This window comes from Fukomys damarensis, unplaced genomic scaffold (assembly GCF_012274545.1).
Source record: "Fukomys damarensis isolate Sample0158 unplaced genomic scaffold, DMR_v1.0_HiC HiC_scaffold_12, whole genome shotgun sequence".
Taxonomy (NCBI): Eukaryota; Metazoa; Chordata; class Mammalia; order Rodentia; family Bathyergidae; genus Fukomys; species Fukomys damarensis.
In genome coordinates, this window is record NW_022900924.1 from 51,728,556 (window position 1) to 51,750,582 (window position 22,027).

The 22,027-nt window shown below is 44.5% G+C and overlaps 1 protein-coding gene across 2 annotated transcripts in view; it reads left to right on the forward strand.

The window, feature by feature from the left end:
- Nucleotides 1–22,027, forward strand: part of Etv5 (ETS variant transcription factor 5) — a 55,700-nt gene that overhangs the window by 23,957 nt on the left and 9,716 nt on the right. For both annotated transcript variants that reach the window (XM_033762587.1, XM_010624208.3), the window contains exons 7-11: nt 447–734; nt 12,536–12,795; nt 14,555–14,614; nt 20,919–20,987; nt 21,163–21,332. In XM_033762587.1, coding sequence (XP_033618478.1) covers nt 447–734; nt 12,536–12,795; nt 14,555–14,614; nt 20,919–20,987; nt 21,163–21,332 — 847 coding nt within the window. The remainder of the gene's footprint in view (nt 1–446; nt 735–12,535; nt 12,796–14,554; nt 14,615–20,918; nt 20,988–21,162; nt 21,333–22,027) is intronic.

Consider the following 22,027-nt stretch of genomic DNA (forward strand, 5'->3'; position numbering starts at 1 on the left):
AAGAGGAGCAGAGTTGTTAATGCTCATGATGTTACATCAGAAGTTTACCTTCTAGGAAGAGTCCTCAGTAATTCCTGGGAACCCTGGAATACTTGGGAGAGGGGACCAGAGAGCGCCTGAGGCTTCGTCCTCCCCTCACGCATCCACCCCTACACTTGCATACACAGAGAATTCTTTTAGAAGGAGGGAAAAAGGAAACCGGAAGCAGAGGCTAAAATTATCTTTGAGAAAAATCACTAGAAGTGTTAACCAAGTCCCTGTGACTGCAGTGTGTTTGTCACTTTGCAGAGGTACAAATATTCCCTCGGGGCTGCTAGCAGTTTAACTATGTTAATGCTGTCATTTCCTGGCAACAATGGGCTGCAAGCTAGAGTTCTGCTAGACCTGGTAACCATGCTAATGGCTTCATTGCAGTTTAATGGTTCCTTCTTTTTTTCTGTTTACAGTGCCTATGATAGGAAGCCTCCCTCTGGGTTCAAGCCATTAACCCCTCCTACCACACCTCTGTCACCCACCCATCAGAATTCCTTGTTTCCCCCACCCCAGGCAACTCTGCCCACTTCAGCGCATGCCCCTGGAGCTGGCCCAGTCCAAGCTGTGGGCCCCGCCCCCACCCCTCATCCGCTTCCAGAACCCGGACCACAGCAACAAACCTTTGCGGTCCCTCGACCACCCCATCAGCCCCTGCAGATGCCAAAGATGATGCCCGAAAACCAGTATCCATCAGAACAGAGGTGGGTGTCACCATGGACTTTCTCAGCTGTGTCCCTTCCCTCGAGCCTCTTCTCCTCACCGGGAGAGGGAAAGCACTTACCCAAGTTCACCAGGTAGCTGTGAAGTTCTCGTACCACTGAGGCATCCTGTGAGGTAAGACTGAAGTGTGCATGACCGGTCTTAGGCGCCATGCTGTCCCTCAATGGCTACAAATGGTTTATAAAGCATACGACATCCTTAGGAAGCTGGTAAGGGAGAGAGGACTAGCCTCCCCCAACACACACATCAAAAAAGGGAGGACTTGCCCAGGATATACAATCTGTTGACCCTCAAAGGGTGTGTGTGTGGGGGTTCCTGGCTCTTCAACTGGATACTGCCTGTAAGTGTTGAACTTTGGTTTATGTTGCCTGTAATTATTTTATTACCATTTTATTTACATATTAGGGGAGATTGCTGAGATACAGGAGGCATTATTCATCTGATTTAACACTTTCAAGAGTCATTTAGTTAAGGACCTTGATTATGATGATTTACTTCTGAGATAGAAATCTCCTTGTTACACTTCAGGTCATTGAACGGTCTTAACAAGGAACTCAGAGCATCCAGGTAGTTTGTCCAGAGCCCTTCATTTACCAGAAAGTAAAGGTGCAAAGAGATCCCTGCACTGAGCGAACGTGACCTGCTGGGTCTGGACTTAGGCAGTGGTCAAACTCTGGTTGCTTGGGGTCCTACTTTCTGCGGGACGCCCCAGGGCTCGGTGTTGTTATGTCAGATCTGCAGTGATGTAACAGTAGGGCCTCCGATGTGACCACGGGCTGCAAGATGGTGGCTGCTATATTTCACTTCTGCCTTCCCTCGGCCAGGCCCAACCCAATGTTTTCAGAATTTACTTGGAGGTCGCTTAACCTTATTTCTAGATGAAATGCAGAAAACTAATACAGCACTTTGGCTCTGGTCTCCCTCCCGCCCGCTCTGAGCCATCACGAAGTGCTGTGTAATACTGGCTGGTTGGTGTTTACGCCCTCCTCTGGGCAGAGGGTTAAATTGGCAACTAATTCAAATTAAAAACATCAACATTTTGCAGACTAAACAAAATCTCTCTGTGGCTGAACTCACCAGAAAGGCCTGCCAGTTGGTGACCTCTGGCCTAGATCCATTTCTATTTTAATAGGTCTTTGTTTGTTTGTTTGTTCTTGGAGTTACATTTTTAAGCTGCATCTTGCTGATTTTCAGCAGAGGTTATTAATTAGAGAGGGGAGATGACGTGATGTATGTATCCAGTATTTGAAAAAAAAATTGCATACTTTGTATTTGTTATACCATGGGTAAGGGAAAATTACTACTTCATGCTAAATCTGTTTTCCTGGTATTTCCTTCTCAATCCTTGTTTTTCATCCAGGGGCTTGTATAATAGATTGTTTCTGGTTAGCCGAGCTGAGAAGGGAAACTGCCTTAATTCCCTGGAAGTTACTTACCCTCCAGCAGCGCTGGCTGGAGGAGATAGCCTTAGTCCCATTTGTGGAGTCGGCTTTTCTCCAGATGCCTCCCCTAAAAAGGAGACGTTTCGGATTCCTGAGACTTGCGACTGTCTGCCCTCAGGAACCTTAAGGGAGGCGGGCAGGAGTCAGGATGCAGGTATATTTTTCCTGGCGTTTCCGCCTATCCAAGGCAGAATGACTTCCTCCTCCACTGCGCTTGTAGGAAAGAGGGGTTCTAAAACAGAGAGCCTTGAGAACTGGGGTAAAAAGTGAAGTGTTCTCTCATTTCCTGAATTAGAACAGTACTGGAGTGCACAGGAAACCCAGGAATGGGGAGATGGGAAACGAAATACAGACTCTTCCACGCCAGAGTTGAGTTGCTGTGGCCTGAATGTTGTCACACTCAGAGAAATGACTGTCAAGGACTCTCATCTACTCCTGTCCTTCATTTAGCCTACGTTTTTTTAAACTTAAAAATTATTCAGTACTCTGAATTAAGATTGCCCTTGTCTATTGTGAGATAATTGTGTGATATAAAATACATCCGAAACATAACAGTGGTTTTGCTTGTAGATACTGGATAGCACACAGAAAATAAGACATTAACATCCCTGGTTTGATGTTACAAAAATAATTACAGTCTTGTATAATACCAAGTTTAATAATCACACACTTAATACATTCTATTCCTGCCCCAAAGTAGAACAGATTACTTTTGCTGGTAACTTTATAGCTTAGCCTTTGCTCCTAACTTTCTATTAAAATTGGAAGAAATGTTACTTCAAAACTTAACTCCCTAATACAAATTACAATACTTTGCAGGATGAGGAAATACAGGCTTCTTTGAACCTTCTAACAGTTCCATGACCAAGACAGTAAAAATTATCACTATATAGATAAATAAGTAGGCATTGGAGGGCCTGGGATTTAGCTCAGTGGTTCTGCTGTCTGCCGCACAAGTGCAAGGTCCTGAGTTTGATCCCCAGTATCAAAAAGAAAAAGAAAAAGAAGGAAAAAAAAAACAAATAGGCATTGGAGCAGCTAAAGGGCCTCAGCCACACACAGGTCCTGCATTCAGATGTCAAAGTGCTTAATTTACAGTTCCCACCGCTTGTTTTCCTTCTGATTCTTTGACCTGCTGACCTCTCCTGGTGTCTACTAAAAGCTGAGCAAGTGACCTTGATGAACGTTTCAACCTTGAACTCTATCTGTCTGGGTGAACTACCAGATCTTTATCTGTGTCAAGCTACAAGGCCCCCCTGGGTTCCCACATCACTGCGTCTAAACTTGTACAGTAAAATCATTTTTGTTTTGCTCACAGGATGCCCTGTCTATTCACTTAATAGAGTGATGAAAGTTATGATTTAGACCCCTTCCTTAGACTACAGTTATTTTTATTGATAGTGATTGTAGTTCGGTGTGATCATGCTTCAAAATGTATATAATCTAGTCAAAAGTACACTCTTACCCAACACAGTTTATTTTTAGAAGATAAATAACCTCTTGGAAGCTGTGCTTTATACCAGTGACTTCCTCCCTGTGAGGAGGGGTGAGCGTGTAAACCTGGCGTGTTCAGACACGTTCCCTTTGTCCTGAAAGACCGAGCAGCTGCACTTTGGGAGGTGGGCTTTTCCTGCAGCCAGCCGTGACGGTCAGGAGTGCCGAGTGGGGGAACACAGGAGATGCTTCCGTGTGACACCACTCGTGCTATCTTGAACCAAGGAAAAAGCCTCACACAAGAAGACGCTCCACTGAGAAAATGTGTCATCTGAGAATTTTGGAACGTGCTGCTCGGTCCCACGCTTGACATCAAGAAATAAAAACCCAGAAAGAGACAAAAAGTATTGGCTGTGGAGGGTGGGAAAATCCTCTGCTGCCTTGAAGTATGAGCAGGCCACATTGTTGGAATGTAGTGTACAGGTTACCAACAGGTCAGTTACATTCAGAGGTCCCTTAAAGAAGAAAGTTCTCAAGGGAGCGAACTGGTGGTTGCAGGCAAAGGGCTAAAAGCTGACAGCATGAACTAACTTTGCTGGAATTTTGATTTAAAAGAAACTACTCGTTGCTTAAAGATGCTAAATTAAGACATGTAATAGTCTTAGGTTCCCCCCTCGTTTCTGCTTCTTCTGAAAGCCCATCCCTAATAAATTGCTGCTTGTCTTTGCCCATCAGATTTTGTAGTTTTCAGAAAGGAAAGAACTCAACAATGAGTCACACGTGTAGCATGGCCTGGAATCAAGTAATGTCTGACACATCTCCTTTGCATTAATAGCATACTCGGTATGGCGACACAGATGTTCTCGGGCACACAAAAATCCAAAATTGGTGCTTAATTGGGCCTTCTTTGACAGAAGGAGTAATGGGCTTCTAATGGTTGGAATCCAAGGTGATTTTGTGTTTGGGGATTTTTTATATTCTAAATCTTTAGAGGGCTATTTTTCAGCATTGTACCATGTTTACTGTAGTCTTCTTATTAAGTTCTATCAAGCTAAAAGAGTTTTGCTTCTGGCCCTAGTTTACTAAAAGTTCTTTATAAGAAGCAGTTTTGAAATTTATCAGCCTTTGAGATGAACCAGTATTGTTTTGTCTTTTTTTTTTCCTTTTAGTAATGCAGTTTCACTGATGTATACAAAACCAACCTTGCATTCTTGTGATAAACCCAACTTATTTGTTAGGTATCATCTTCTGTGCATTGCTGCAGTTGATTACATATGTAGGATTTCTGTATCTATGATTAAGTATAAGGTAGCATTCATCTCTTTCCTTTATCATTGAGGTTATTATGCTTAACAAATAAGCAGAGAATGTCCTTTCTAATTTAGAAGTATCTTATGTGAAATTGGAATTCTTTGCCTTTTGAATCTTTTTTTCCGGGTGTTGGGGGTACCAGGGATCGAATTCGGGTCCTTGCATCTGCTCAGTGGAACCACTGAGCTAAATCCTTAGCCCTGAATCTTTTTTTTTTTTAAGAACTTCACAGTAAAACTATTTGGGCTGACATATTGCTTATGAGAAGATTTATAGTTTATTAGATCAGTGTCTTTAACTTGTGCAGTTCTCTGGATTTCTACTTAGTTGACTATGTTAAAAAATATAGTGACTTCTAGGAATTTTTCTCATTTTGTGTGACTTTTTAAATTAGCAGAAAGTTGTTTGTGATCTTAAATTTTCTGTAAATCAAGTTGTTTCTTTTTCATTTTTTATGTTAGCCTTGGAAAACACTATTGTCTTTTCAACAAATCCACTATGGCTTTGCTTATTCTATTGGCGGTTTTCCTAGCTCATTGATGTCGGCTCCTACTAAACATTTTGTTTTTTCTGTTTTCTTTGAGTTTATTCAGTTTTTCTAATTCTTTGGTTGACTAATTAGCTCATTAAATTTTAGCCCACTTTTATAGTATGGGCATATAACTAAATTATGATTTCCTAAGGCTGAGATGACCATTCATAAGGATTTCCCAGTCACTTAAGGTTTATGCCTTAATAGTTGATAGAGGTTTTCCCTTCTACTCCCCAAAGTGTCTGGGTTAAGACATCAGTTATTTGATCCCCCTCCCCAAGTCTGATTTGTGGCGTTTTAAAAAATCAATTCCAAAGCTGGTTGTGGTGGCGCATGCCTGTAATCAATCGCCTGTAATCCCCTGTAATCCCAGCACTCAGGAGACTGAGGCAGGAGGATCTCAGTGAGTTCAAGACCCGCCTGGGCTACAAAGTGAGTTCCAGGTCAGTGTCAACTACATAGTGAGACCCTGTCTCAAAAGCAAAAAAAAAAAAATCAATTCCAGGCCTTTTCTATCATTTCTTCCTCCTCCTCCCCTTTCCCTCCCTACTCCCTCATCCTGCCCTTTGGTACTGGGGATCGAACTTGGGTCCTTGAGCTTGCAAGGCAGGTGGCAGAACCACTGAGCTAAATCCTGGCCCTCTATTATTTCTTTTGATCTGTTCTTCCTAAGTATATTTCTTGACTCCCAAACAGGAGATTTTTCTAGTTGTCTAAAATACTATGATTTTTATTTAAATGTCATTAACAGAGCATTTACAATCAGATACAGAAATAATTGTAGAAAAAGTGTAGGTCTTTCGTTCTAAAGTTGGACAGACTGAAAGACCTAGGGTTAAATCCCAGTTCTGCTACTGTAAGACATTGGGCAGATACTTAACTTGGGTGAGCTTTCATTTCTCCATCTGAAATGGAAGACTAATAGCTACCACATAAAATCATTGTATGTTAAGTAAAATCACATTGGGATAGAGAAGATATTTAGGAAATGTTAGCTCAAGACGGTTTTGCTTTTTCAATATCACTTTTATTTTCTATAAGCTATACTTTAATCTTCCTAAAATGGTATAGATACCACAACCTCAGAAAAGCTTTTTTCTTTTTTTTTTGGTACCGGCGATCAAACACTTGGGTCCATGTGGAGGCAGGTCCTTGTGCTTGCGAGGCAGGCGGTGGCACCACTGAGCTAAATCCCCAGCCTCACAGAAAGTTCATCTGCTTCATTATTTAATGTTAAGTTTTTCAGAGTTTGCTATCTTCCTAATCGTTCATTATCAGGCAGATTAATGTTGTATATCTATGACTACTACTCTAACCATCAAATGTCCTAGGGAGATGTCTTATGTCTTATGTCCAATACCTTTCTTCCCCCATGTGATCTCAAGAAGTTACCATCTAGCCATCTTGGCCTAGAACGGACATGTTTTCTCCTCCTCTTGAGTGTTTGCTCACAGTTGAGCAGGGCCTGTTTGAGTCTCAGCAGTGTTGATGGGCCTCAAGGAGGGAGCCCTGGGAGTTGTTGCTTCAGAGTTTCTTGGTGTGCTTTTAGAAAAGGACAGTGCCCAGCTCCTGATAATATGACAGGAAAGTAAACCAGAACGTGCAGTTGGGTGACGTGTTGCTACCCATAATACAAGATGGCATTCTCTGTCTGAGAAAGGAGAAATGGATATTATAGGCAACTGATGAGCTCTCGATTTAATTAAAATCTTTAGTATTCATATAGCTTCTGATTAATATTCATATAGCTTCTGATTTTAGCCAGGGGCTTGTGGCAAAAAGACGGGGCAGCTAAATACCATGTGCACTGAATACTAATGGTGTGTTGGGCTCTATTACATGAATTATTCCCCCTCCTTCAACCCTATGCTGGAGATTAAACCCAAGGCCTTTGCCCTGAGCTGTATCCCCAGCTCTTGTTTAAATCTTTTGTTTTGAGATAATGTCTCAGTAAGTTACCCAGCTGGGACTTGAACTCATAATACTCCTGCTTCACCCTGACAATGCTGGGACTACAGGGCTGGGAATTTAGCTCAATGGTTCTGCCGCCTGCCTCGCAAGCACAAGGGCCCCAGTTTGATCTCTGGTGCCCCCCCACCAAAGGGCTGGGACTGCCGAGATTTGCTGCCATGCTCAGCCTTTATATTTATAACTTGTGTTCTTCCTCTCAAGTCTTGGGCCATGGGCGTGTTCACCACAGCGGGCCTCCCTGGGTTACCTTCTGTAATCTTTGCAACAGACCACTGAGAATGGGTATCCTAGTGGCTCTTACTTCATCGCTGAAGAAACCCAGGCTCAGAGCAGTTACCTAACTCATCCAAGGTCATAGCTAGTAAGCAGGGAGGATTGGATTTCAGCCTAGGATGTTTTGCCCACACAGCCAGAGCTTCTTTCTTAACTGTGCTGCGTCTCTATTTCCCATCATCTTCTCTTGCCCGCAACAGGAAGTGCACGTGGAGTTGGCTCTTGGCGGATTTTGCAGTGTCTGTGAACGCTGGCTCCGGAGCCATCACTCATTCACCTGGCAGCCTTAGCCACTGTGGAGCCTGCATCGGATCTGCACTTTGCTCTTTTCCCCCCGCATAAGCGTTGTGTTTACTCAGTATGTTGGCAGCAGAAACCAAAAAGGAAATGCAGAAAAAGCATCTAACGGTTTTCATAACGTAAACCAAATGTTGGTGGCATGGGTGAGCTCCTAGGAGGAGAGGCGCTATCTAAATCTGACAAATAAATAAATAACTGCTTTAAATAAACCAGCACCGAAAAGGTCTTACCCGGGAGCCCTTTGCTCACCAAATGTGAGTTCTGCTGGGATCATGGGAGGGCGGGAGAGAGAAGAGGCTGGCGGAGCTGAGCCCCCCTCCTCAGTGGCCATTTCCAGCAGATAGCTCGTTCTTGGCTACTTTAGGGGGCCTGCAGAGAGACGAGAGGTTCAGGTGAAGGTCACCAAATAAATGTCACAGTATGTTTTGAGGACAAGAACTGAATTACTTCACAAAGCTGCAAATAAGAGTGATCAGGGCAGCAAGCTTGGCCTCTTTCTTTCAAGCATGTTGGTTTTACAACCCATCCCCGAGATACCCTTTGCCACTCTCAGATCGTTACCACTGCCAGTGATCCGTCGGCTCCGGGCGGCCTTAGTGTGTGCGGGGGAGGGAGGGATTGCTGGCTGGTCCCCATTCGGAAGCCCCTCTTCTGAGGGATGGCATCCCTGGCCAACTCCAGAGCTGCATTCTGGAAGGCGAGAAGATGAGCAGGTGAGCAGTAAGCAGAAGTGGGACCATGGGACCTGCCACTCGCAGACGCTCTGGTTACAGAGCTTGGTGGGACAGGCCACATCGGAGCCCATTTGTGAAGGTCGCCTTGGAAGGTGGTAAGATGGCAGCAGAGGGAAGGGGAGAGAAAATGCAGGGCAGGGGCCCTTATTGCTGTTGCTCTCACATAGCATAAGTCTTGGGCACCCTAAGTAAGTCCTAAGAGCCTCGTATTTCTTAACTGAAAGAATTCCCTTCAGGTTTGCAGCATGCTGCTGGTTGCTTATATTGTGAATGTCAAGCCTACACCTGAGTTGCAAATTTACACTTCATCAGAGACCCTGGAAGAGTTTCCTTAAATAACAGCAACCTGGAAATTCAGGTTCCTGAGGACACAGTTCTGCCAGAGTGCACCCAGCACCTCCATAAAAGGCTCTCAACCCAGGGAAGCTTGGGTAGTTGGTAAAAACGTGTTGAGGATGTGGCCAGGCAGATCCAGATGTTTTCAGTGTGTGTGACGTTGCTCCAGGTTCATGTTATAAGAGGCTCTCGTGATGCTGCTTGCAATAGAATGCTTCAGACTCACAGCAAAATGTCACGCGGTGCTACACCCTCATCTAAACAGCGTTTTATCTGTACCCAGATCTCTGCAGCTGAAGATTTTGAATCTTGATGTTCTAGAAATCTGTTGGCCACCTGTTGCCACAGATTGATTCAAATCTAGGTCAAATTATTTGATTAAAGCTATTAATAGGTTTCAAGCTAAAAGTAGACAGTAAGACTACGGTTACAAAATTATATTGTTGATTAAGGGGAAAAACTCATTGAGGGTCTGAAGGTATAGCAAAATTGTAGAGTCTGTACTTCATTCACATGGGCTGTTCCTCGGGTTCTGTCTCCACCAGAAATAAAAGTGGAAAATAAAAACACAGCCAGGCATGGTGACTCAGGGAGGCTGAAACAGGAGGGTCTCAAGTTCAAGCCCAGCCTGGTTAACTTAACAAGACCCTGTCTCTCGAATGACTACAAAAATAAAGTTCTTAGAGCCAGGCATGTTAATGCATGCCTGTAATCCCAGCTGAAACAGGAGGGTCGTAAGTTCAAGCCCAGCCTGGTTAATTTAACAAGACCCTGTCTCTCAAATGACTACAAAAATAAAGTGCTTAGAGCCAGGCGTGTTGATGCATGCCTGTAATCCCAGCACTCGGGAGGCTGAGGCAGGAGGATCACTGAGTTCGAGACCAGCCTGGGCTATATAGTGAGTTCCAGGTCAGTCTCAACTACATAGTGAGACCCTGTCTCAAAAATAAATAATAGTGCTTGGGATCTAGGTCAGTGCAAAGGTCTTGGCTTCAGTCTTCAGTACTGCAGAACAGCAACAAAACGCATTGGAATTGGCCATTCTTAAGTTTTTTCTTTTTCCTTGAACCCTGGTTCCTACTTTATACCCAAGAAAATCACAAATGCTATCATTTATGCAAAGGTTAGTGCCTTATGAGTGTGTATAGATTGAGGGTCACTGATCTCGTTTCCACACTTACCTTCCAGTAATTTGTTCCAGAAAGTTAAAGATTAGGTGTGTGGCAAAATCTACGCTTTACAGACATGATTGTATTTCATCGTTCCAGAAGCATTGGGAGGAAAATACAGCCCCTTGTCACACATGAGGAAATAAAACCAAGAAACTGCCTCATTACTTCCCTAGTGAGTGGTCTTACCTGAGGACTTCATGCAGGCTTTCCCTGCCCTCTGACAGAAGGGTAATTAACATATCTGGATTTCTGACAGCTAAAGGTTGTTTGCGATAATCGTTGATTAATAACCTAACAAAGGCCTTTTATTTTCTTGTTTTAAAAAAATGTATATTTGCATATAAGTGAACAAAGAGGAAAATCACGCAAAGTCCCAGCCACCCCAAAGATAAGCCATATTAACATTTACGTAGTAGCTGGGCATGGTGGTGCATACCTGTAATCCCAGCACTCAGGAGGCTGAGGCAGGAGGATCACTGTGAGTTCGAGACCAGCCTGGACTACACAGTTCCAGGTGAGACTCAACTACATAGTGAGACCCTGTCTTAAAAAAAAACATTTACATAGAAAGTTTACCGTGACTCCCTTCATATGACTACTCTATTTGTTTTTGTTTTTGTTTTGCAAAACTTTGATGCTGTTTAGCAACCTGCCTTACTCTATCAAAAAATACTTGCAGATCCTTTTATATTTGCATATTACCTTATATTTAATGGCTCCTCTAGTCTAAAGAGGCTGTATCAGTGTATAGCTAGTCTCCTCGGTGACCATCTTTGTAGCTGTGTCTAATCCTCTGTGATTCCTGTGCTATCTGTTTATGTGCTGGGTACAGAATTACTAGCTCCCTGGTCATCCTCCCAAGTGGAAAGGTAAAAAAAATTATCTTTCCTTTATACTTCAATTACTGATGAAATTAAACTGTTGATGACCATTAATATTCTTTAACGATATTCCTATTGATCTGTTAGTAGCTTTTCCTCAGTTTTACTTCTTTGGATTTTTTTTTTCCTTACTACAATTTTTTTTTTTTTTTGATTTAATGTTTTTCTTTTGGTTTTGATTCTGTTGGGGTTTGTTGTTCTTGGGTTGTTTTTTGATTCCACCCCACCATGGAAATTTAAATAATGAAGCATATCCATGTTTATCTTGATGGTTTCTGTTGTTATGATGCTTAGAAAAATTTTTCCTCATTCCAAAATTATTTAAGTTCTCATGTATGTTTACTTTTGTACTATGGTTTCACTTTTTACATTGAAATCTTTTATCCATGGGAAACTTACTTTGGAATGTGGTATAAAACAGAGTCTGATTTCCTTTTGTCACTAATTTGAAATGCTAACTTAAGTTACAAATTCTGGAACATATCTAACAGTTTTTAACTTTCTATTCAATTTTTTAATTTGCCCATCACTTTTGCATTACTTGTATTACTGTTTTTAGATACTGTAGTTTTATAATGTGTCAATACCTAGTTGATCACTATTTCTTTTCAAAAATATATTTTGTCTTTTAAATGAAGCTTAGAATCATTTTGCCAATTTGATTGAAAAGACATTGCTTCTATAGGATAATTTTCAGTAAATCAATAGCTTCAGAGCTCTAAACAGTTTCTCTTCTGTCTTTTTCTTTTCCTTGGAAAACATTGTCAGGATTTTATTCTTTTGGCCTACACACTTACTGATTATTCCTAGGACTTTTAAAATTTTTTGATTGCTACTATGAGTGGGATTTTTAAAGAATGTATTTCCTGACTGGTTAATTTGTACTCTTAAATTTTCATTCTGGTTACAGGTGAGAAAATGAATAAACTAGTGAAAAAACACGTGTATTGTAGGGAAAAAATACATATATTTTAGTGCTAGTTGCAAATACTTGGTCTTACGTATTCATTTATTTACTTATTTTTGTACCAGGGGTTGAACTTGGAAACTTCTGCTTGCAAGGCAGGCAGTGGAACCACTGAGTTAAATCCCCAGCCCGGTCTTATATATTCAGATATATAATGTGGCCCAAAAATCTATAATAGACTATGTTAAGTAAACAAGAGAAGTCACTATATTACATTCCGTGGGGGTTTTGTTTTTGTTTGTTTGTTTGTTTTCTGCCTCTTCCTGACTGAAGATTTGTGATGTGCAGTATTGTTTTTGGCACAGGATAAAATATCCAGAAATAAGCATTAATAGTTACTTTGCAAATAAGTTACAGGCCCGAACTTCCGGTCCCCAGTGCCCAGTCATAGCAAATACTCATCCTGTCTTAACTTCTTTTTTCTTTCAGATTTCAGAGACAACTGTCTGAGCCCTGCCACCCCTACCCGCCTCAGTCAGGAGTCCCTGGGGACAGTCGCCCCGGTTACCACCGGCAGCTGTCGGAACCCATCGTCCCTGCAGCTCCCCCTCCCCCTCAGGGATTCAAACAAGAATACCACGACCCTCTCTATGAACACGGGGTCCCTGGAATGCCGGGTCCCCCAGCACATGGGTTCCAGTCGCCAATGGGAATCAAGCAGGAGCCCCGAGATTACTGCGTTGATTCAGGTTAGCATAAAACCGTGCTGTTTGTTTCTCCCGTTCTTGTATTTACCGTTGTTCTCTTCTGTGTGCAAGGCTTTGGGTGCAGTTTTGTAAGAGCTGCTCAAGGTCTGGGGGTACAGGTGAGTGGTGCCGTGCGAAGCCTCGGGTTCGATCCCTAACAGCGCAACGACAGAGAATTGCCCCGAAAGAACTCAGCGGAACAAAATGGGACAGACACCAGCCTAGAGTGGTGTCCTTTCGTTAAGATACATTAGCCTTCGGTTCACCGGACTCGGGGAACCCTGTTTCTATACGTTGGTCCTACCCTAGTTCTGTGGTTTCCTTTTGGAATATGGCAGAGCCATTCGTGTTCCAGTACAACTACCAGAGAGTCCACGTTCAGGATGCAATTCTCGTTCTTGAAGCGAATGGCGTTCAAAGGAAGCGCTTGGTGTGTGGTTACACAGGGTGCTGGGGATGCCCTGGAGGACACTGTCTGGTTGGCTGCATCAGAGAACTCGCTGCTCTTTTACAATGATCGCAACTGGGAAGGTCCTTGAGTCCTTCAGCAGCTATGGTAGGCACAGAGAGAGGTACACTTCGTGAGGGCACCTGTTTGGGGGTTTTTTGGTACCAGGGATCGAACTCTGGACCTTGCGCTTGCGAGGCAGGCAGCAGAACCACTGCGCTAAATCCCTGGCCTTTGAGGGCACCTATTGTTTGACCTAGGAACTTCGTATCCATAAGTTTAAACTGCCCATGTATCTTGCGAGCCGAGCCTATTAAATGTGGAACCGTTTCCCTCTTTGTTTCTCCTTTTCCTTCCTGACATGACTTCACTATTTTCACTGTAAAGGAAGATGAGGCAGAAACGGTGTGCAGAGGGCTGGGGAGGCAAACCAAGACTTCTGTTGCTTTATGACCAAAAAATGAGTCAGGTGGTAGTAACTTGTAAAAATAGCCGCTAGCATTCCTCTGGGAGGTTTTGAGGCATTTTTCTTGGAAGTGACCATGTGCAGCAACATTTTTCCCTTTAGGATTGATTGATGTCTTAATCTGTCCTGATTGGTTCCCCAGGTCCCTCAAGCAAGATATTCAAATGTTACTCTGCATGTCATTTTCCCACCTCCCCATACTGGGGATGAGCCCAGGGTCTTTGAACTGGGCAAAATCCCCCATACCAGTTGTTCTTACTGTTTGAGACAGGGTGCTGCTAGATTTCCCAGGCTAGGTTCGAACTTGAGATTCTCCTGCCTCAGCCTTCCAGAGTGCTGGGGTTACAGGTGTATGCTGCTCTCCTAGCTTGTAATTCCTTGACCTGAGTCCCCTTCCTGGGTGACATCTCATCCCACGTGGGTGCAACCCATTTCTCCTCACGGACATGTTGGCCTGAAGAAGAGACCCCCTGAATATAGTTCAGTTTCAGGGTAACAGACCCAGCCCGGTGAAAAATGTGCTCGCCGGACTGCATTCACATGCCTGCCAGTTCTTGTTCTGGCCTCGTAACTTCAGATAGGCTCATCTCTTTGACATTTTGAGGGAGGAGTGTTGTTTTCTTCTTTTCCTGACTCTTAGTGAGAAATTCTTGCTCTCTCAGATGGTAGGTTTCAGTCTTTCCGATACGGCTGTAGTGGGGCGGAACCTCTTTCCCAGACTGGGCCAGAAAAACTTGACCTTAGAGCAGGAGAAGCTCAGGGTGTTCCTACTACCACTGAGCTGATTGCCTGTGCTGTTTGTGCAGAAACCATTGACAGAAGTGTGTACGTCTGTACTTCTCTTTCAGAAGTGCCTAACTGCCAGTCATCCTACATGAGAGGGGGATATTTCTCCAGCAGCCATGAAGGTAAGGGGCTTGCTTTTTAAACACTGATATTCAAGCTGGGCGCGTTGGCGCATGCCTGTAATCTCAGCACTGAGGAGGCTGAGGCAGGAGGATTGCTCCCTGAACTGCATAGCGAAACCCTGTCTCAAAACAAACAAAAGAAAACATTCAAGTATACGCAATTGCTATTTCCAGGCTGAAATTTAAGATCAGAAGTTAAACTCTGCTTAGCTGCTGATGAGAGCCAGTTGATCATCATCTTCAGTTATCTGGCTCGCAGGGAGGGTTCTGGACACGTGTCTGAGGACTGTGGGTACCACCACTTTTAACAGCGATGACCCTAACTTTTGAGAGTTGATATGACAGTGTGAAGGACAAGGGAGCGTACTCGGTCTCCTCGTTTCCAGATACATCAGCATAAAATGGAACTTAGGAATTGCGTCAGTGAGGGTGGTGATGGGGTCCCAGGGCATCTTACCCGAGAGTTTTTAGATGTGTTTCTAGGTTCTCCTCGGTTTGGGTGGGTAGCTCTTCACTGTAACTGCTCTTAGCGTTGGGCGGGAAATCTGAGGGCTGCTTCTGTGGTGTCAGGCGGGCAGGGAAGCTGGGCAGGCAGGAGGAAGTGTTGGGATGAGGACTCTGTAGAGCTGTGTCGTGTGCAAAAGCACTGTGGCTCATCACCGAAGAAATGTCCCTGACTGGATGAGTTACAGAGTGCCTCAAGAGAGGAATCAGAGAGCAAATGCAGATTTGCCCACGAGCCTGGCTTATCATCTGCCCTGACATTTATTGGCATCCTAAAGTGATGGTTTTCTTGTCAAGGCTGGGCTGTCTATTCAGGTTCTTATGACCGTCCCTTTGGGAGCAACTCTGCAAGGCCGTAGGGTAATGTCACTAATTAGGGGTAAGAGCGGCCGGCCGGGTGAGCCTGTAACTTGGCCTTCATCAGCACTGACCAAAGTCATTTAGAGCAAATAGGATGCGTAAACGTTGTGTGGCGTACGGGCTGTGGGAAATAGTTAGAACAGAGCCAGGGCCTCAGAGTCCGCTGCAGGAGCTTGCTTATGAGCTGCGTTTGTGGCTCATACACAATGAATGGTGATTACATGGAATTTCGAAAATACGGACAGCACTCAGAAGGCTGAGGCAGGAGGATCACCTCGAGTTCTAGGCCAGCCTGGACTCTGTGTATAGCAAGACCCTGTCTCAAAAAACAAACAAAAAAGAAAGACCATGCTCTTAAGTGAAGTAAATCGGACACACATGTTTAAAGACTGCGTTGTCTGGTGTGAGAAACTGAAAGTGGGAATAAAGACTATAAAATGTAGAATAGTTACTTTGAAATGGGAAAAAATGTTCAAATGGGAAGGGGAACAAGGGATGAGGGAGGGAGAAAGGAATGAAAAGACAAAAAGTGAAAATAGAAGGAAGAAATGCAAACAAAGCTTTTGTACACAGGGAGGGGAAGGAAAGGAATAAAATAAATTTTAAATTTAAAAAAGAAGTGTAGCTTCAAAAAAAGTACTGATATGGAAAAGATTCAATTAAATCTTCTGTCCAGAGATAGTCTTCCATTTTTTTCTCAGCTCGTAGATCAGACACAGGACTCATTAACAATAGTTGTTAACTCATGTTCACTGCTTAATATGATCCCAACGTCGGGCTAAAGTCTGAGTCATTTCATATCCCTCACGGTCCTGTGAAATATTCCTTAGTTCCATAGAGTGCTGGAGAAACAGATGCAGAGTAGTTAAAAGGTTTGCTCAGGGTTGCTCCTGATGGTGGATGACTATAACCCCAGCCCTCAGGAGGCTGAGGCAGGAAGATCATTGTGAGTTTGAGGCCACCCTGGGCTTACAAAGTGAATTCAGAACCAGCCTAAAACTACACAGCAAGACCCCGTTTGTTTTGTTTTTTTAAATTGTGAGCTGGGCATGGTGGCGCATGCTTGTAATCCCAGCACTCCTGGGAGGCTGAGGCAGGAAGATTGCTGTGAGTTGGAGACCAGCCTGGGCTACATGGTGAGTTCCAGGTCAGTCTCAACTATATAGTGAGACCCTGTCTCCAAAAACCAAAACAAATAAATCACTTTAAGCCGTATGACATTAAAACAAAATCGCACAAGGTCATGTGGCCGGGAAGGTAGAGCCAAAATCCTGAGCCAACTGTGAAATTCTTGTCCCCCTAAGCAGTTGATGTCTGCAGCATCCAGCATTCCTGTGGCTCTCCTTCAGCGGCTGCACAGGACTTAGCATGGATGTCACCTCTTGCTGAAAATGCAGCTACTTCCAGATTATTCCCAAAGTAATTTGCAGCGGACATTCGATTCTTGATGCCGAATATCTGAAACTCCTGGGTTAGAGGAATGTGACACTTGCAAAGCATCTGCTGCCAGTTTTGGAGGCTCCCCCCTCCCGCCCCCATTTTGTTGTTGTTTTTAGTGCGTTATCACAGATTTTGAAAACTTGAGGTTCTTTAGTGAAGTAATTATATGGGACTCTAGAGGAGGGAGGGGGCTCTTTTGTGGGGGGAGGGTAATTAAGCTGTCACGGGCGACAGTGGCAAATCATTCGGCTCATTTGCTAGAAAGGTGGGTGGGTTGGTGAGGGGCTGAGATGAAGTCTGGGGGGCCCTGAAATGAAGGCCGTGAGAGGAGGGGACTCTGCATTGAAATGATACTTTGGGGCACAGCCTGGCTTGCAGGCCTTCCTCCTCTCACTGAAAACAGGAGAGAGTTGTTTGGTTTGTTTGTTTGAATAGGTCCCCAGAAGTGTATCTTGTTTCCTGTCTTATTAAATATCTAGAGCTGTGTGATCCCCCCAAACTTCTGGGGCACCCCTGGAACTTGACAGAAATGTAGTCTCAGGACTCACTCAAGACTGAATCAGAGGCTGCAGGCTGGGGCCCGGCGGTCTGCTTTCACAGTCCTGCAGGAGTTGCTGATGTACATTCACGTTCAGTAACTACAGAGTGGTGGGCCTGGGATTTAGCTCAGTGGTGCTGTTACCTGCCTCTCAAGCACAAGGTTCTGAGTTCGATCCCTTATTCAAAAACAAACAAACTACAGAGTGGTGATTCTCAGATTTGGCTGCACAGTTTGGGGGGAAGTGTTTAAAATGTTTTGATCCGGTCTTCACCCAGAGCAATTAAATCAGAAAACCTAGGGAGGGATCCAGTGTATTCTGAAGGTCGAGAACCATTGATCCTAGCATTTTGGATGACAGTCCAAAGAGCTGTACCCATGAAACACTGGCTGATTTTTGGAGTGATTCATTTACAAGAGTAGTTCTGTGGGCTCAGGTAGGTAGGAGGACCCAGTGCTTCCCCCTGGGGCCCGGTGTCCACCCTGGAAGGGGAGGGTGGGCCATGGACCACTGGCCGTGATCAGCACAGCTGTGTGTTGCGCCTTTCCAGGTTCCCGAATGTTTCTACAGAAGCAGTTGATGTCTGCAGCAGGCAGCTAGGAGGAGTTGGGCAAAAGAGGGAGGAAAACATTCTGCATAATTACAACATTTAGGAAAGAGTATGCTCTTAAAGAAAATATTTTTAGTAAGGCGTAGGGCTGCTTACTGTACACAGACGATCTGGTGAGTTTGTGCGCTGTGCCCCACTGCCCATCTCTTCCCTGACCCCACACACACGCATCCAAGAAGTTACTGCCAGAAAGACCAGTGTTTTTAATGGTTGTAAATTACCCGGACATGGTTTTTCTATCCTTTTTATACAAGATTGACCTCAGGTGCCCATGCAGCAGTTAGCAAAACAAGGGTTTCTGATTGGCATCTGATTGCTGAGACAGCCGTCCTGCCCCAAGCGCTCACCTGGAGCCCTTACACGGTGTCTAGAATCTTTTATTTCCTCTTTGCCCCACAAATAGGTCCTTCCTTCCTGCCACCTTTATCTGAGCGGATGACGTGGCTGTGGCCACAGCTGAAACAACCACTGGTGCAAGTTCAGCTGACTTAAATTTCAGTCAAACCAATTGTATCTTCCAGATGTTTTAGAGGATCACATGTGAGAATAGCCAGAAGCGACCAAATGTGCCGAAACAGTACTCCTTATGGGCCTTGAGCTGAGTCGTTCCTGAAAACCAAACCGTGGATGTAATACAGATCTATGGGGATTGTGTGTTTAGTAACATGCATATGATAGGAATATAGGTACATAGTGAATGTATTGTCTTTATCCTACAGGAGAAGTTCTAAAAGAAACATGGCAAACTTGATTTGAAATAGTTCATTTATAGTGACTTTATTTTAATGAGATCGTCTTAAAACACCCTGGAATGTCAGAATGCACGTAGAGAGTCCAGAAGTATATAGCTTCCTGAGAGCAAAGGTTAAAAAATCAAGTTGCGTAAAGGATTGTGTCACTGATGAAGTATAAATTTATCAGGAGTCACTAACTGCCTGACTTAAAAGTTAGAAGTGTTATCCGAAATCTTTTTTAAATGGGAGGCCACAGAGCTCATTTATTCCAATATTTATTGAGCCCTTCTGAACACGGTGCTCTGAGGCCACTAAGATACTCAGGATGCGGTTGGTTCTTATCCTCGAAGAATTTAGCCTCCGTGACAAAAGACGTAAAAAGCTCTCACACTATCCTGTTAACTTCTTAATGGTACTTATTGCAGTGTGCAATTGTGATCTTTTTAAAAAAAAAAAGCTATCATTTTTTATGCACCTATGTTCCAGCCGCTATTCTTGACACTCTGTAGTAAAGATGGAGGCATAGATCCACAGAACAGACTTTATATTAACTCATTAAATTCTCCTAACCCTGTAAGGCAGGAATTACCCTCTTCCCCAGCCTTCCCTGATGAGGAAACTGGAGTGCAAAGGGGTTAATTTATTCAAGACCCCACACAGCTCATTGGATACACCAGTCTGGCCCCAGGGTCTGCACTCTTTAACTCCCATGCCATACTGTGGCTCCCTCATTTCTTTTTCTTCTTATTGTCTGTCTGCCCCGGTTGAGGTTTAAGGACTACGAGAGTAAGTCCCAAGTCTGTATTCTCAGACCTACCTACCTCTAGCATCACAGTGCCTGGCCTAAATATATGGTGGGTACAATAATAAACAAATGTCAATAAAGTAAATTTCCTTTGATGTAAACAACAGAGAAATCATGCCTGGGGTTAGGGATGCAAAAATGAGAGTATTAATAGGATCTCATCTTGTCTCCTTTACATATTGATTATCAAGTCACAGCAAATCCCTCAAGTTTTAATAAACTCTTGTCGCAGAGCCTGTTCCCCTCCCTGTCCCTCTGCATATCCAGTACTCACTACCTGTACTGTTCAGCCAGCTGAAGCAGTGCGAACCAAGCCCAGGGAGCCATCGTTTCTCAGACAGGAGTTCCTGCAAAGTTCCCTGGCAAGAAATACACACTGCAGTCCTGAGACCTCTTAAGACAGAGAGAAGGATCTGCTTGGAGTCTGCCAGCTGCCTCTGCTCTGAACCCCTGATGTTGTCATGATGCCTGATGGCACGGGCAGTACTAAGAGCATAGGAAGGGTCCCTGGACAGAAGGCCAGGCTGTTCTCCCTGACCTGTGTAAGCCTGTGTCTGTCTTTCACTTCCTTTATGTGCATCTTTGGACCAGTCATTTCCCTTTCCAAGATCTCAGCTTCGGTATCTGTGCAGTGAAGACACTTTATTGCTAGCAAGTCTCCCAGATTCCTTCCACTGTGCCTGGTGATTTTGCCTGTGCTTCTCTTCGTGTAGGTAGTCTTCTTCTTTTTTGGTTCTGAGGATCAAACTCGGATCCTTGCACTTGCAAGGTAGGCAGCGAAACCACTGAGCTAAATCCCCAGCCCGTGGAGGCAGTGTTCTTTACCCGCCACACCTTCCTGACTAGATGAGGCATATGGGCAGCCTGGACCAGTTCGTAGGGAAGGTTGAGATTAATATTTGCTAAAAGGGAAATGGCCAGACTACCTGAAGGTCAAATAAATCCTCCCAGTTGGGCAAACCACAACAGACAAGATGTCTTTTCAGGTCTTAAGGGCTTAGTCACAGCTACCCTGACCCAGGCAGACCTCATAAGCAAGACATGAAGGAACCCAGAGGTGACACAGCGCTTTCAGCAGCCTTGGCTCTCGTAGCAGGAGCCTGATGCTTTTCCAGTTGAGGTTCAGCTGCTCACTTCAGAACTCCAATACCTTGTCCTCTCCTAGTCCCCCAGAATTCATCCTGGCATGGACTCAGCAGTAGGGGTTAGGGCCTGAAATGCGGAATCCCAGTTTAGTCTTTCAATCCAGAGTTTTTAGTACAACACAGAGAATCTGTTCAGCAGCATGGTCTTTGTCTTTAAATGCCTGCAGGTTTTCCGTATGAAAAAGATCCCCGGCTATACTTCGATGACACTTGCGTCGTGCCCGAGCGACTGGACGGTAAGTGGCCCGTCTGAGGTGTGGTGCTGAGACGTGGTCAGAGGTGTCCCAATCCCTCAGCCTTGCCGAGTTCATTGCCCACTTCATGATTAAATCGGCAGACGTCATTCCTTTTTGTCCAAATCACCTGAGAAACCCTGGGCTAAACTGACCCGCGTCTCCCTGTCCCTACCAGGCAAAGTCAAGCAGGAGCCCACCATGTATCGGGAGGGGCCCCCTTACCAGAGGCGAGGCTCACTGCAGCTGTGGCAGTTCCTGGTCACCCTCCTGGACGACCCAGCCAACGCCCACTTCATCGCCTGGACTGGCCGGGGCATGGAGTTCAAGCTGATAGAGCCAGAGGAGGTCAGTACTACACCCCGGCCCCGGGCGACTCGGGATCTGTCGTAGCTGATGATGTCTGTTGCTGAGATCACCATTGAGGCTTTTTACCGTATTAAATGCGCTCTTATCCTCCTCCTGCCGGATTGACAGGCGGGCTTGGCTGGGCCCTTCCTGCTGTCATCAGGCCCGTTCACACGGATAGGTAGAATCCGCCAGTGTAGGACACATGCAGTATTTGTAGGACTCCCCGAAAAGCTGGGGAGTGAAGCCACGAAGACATAAATCCGAAGAGGATATGTTCTCCCTCTTGGAAAGTTTTCCAAGTGTGGTTTGAATCACACAGACCTTGCTTTGATCTCAGACCTTGTCCATCAGAGTCCACGTCTGACGTTATGTGAACTTAGAGAATGAGATTTTAATGATGAAAACGATACCCTCCGTATTCCACATAGCTCTAACCTGGAGAAACAAAATCATCAGAGGTAATAAGCCTTTTTTTTATTTTTTGCTTTTTTAACAATACTGGCCCTAACCCAGGGCCTTAGCACTGAGCTGCAGCCTCCATCCATTTTTGATTTTTGAGACGGGCTCACCAAGCTGCATAGGCTGGACTTGAACTTGCAGCCATCCTGCCTCACCCCGCAGGGAGCTGGGATTATGTGTGTGTGCACCACCACATGCAGCTGGAACTTTGTTTTTTTTTTTTTTTTTTTTTA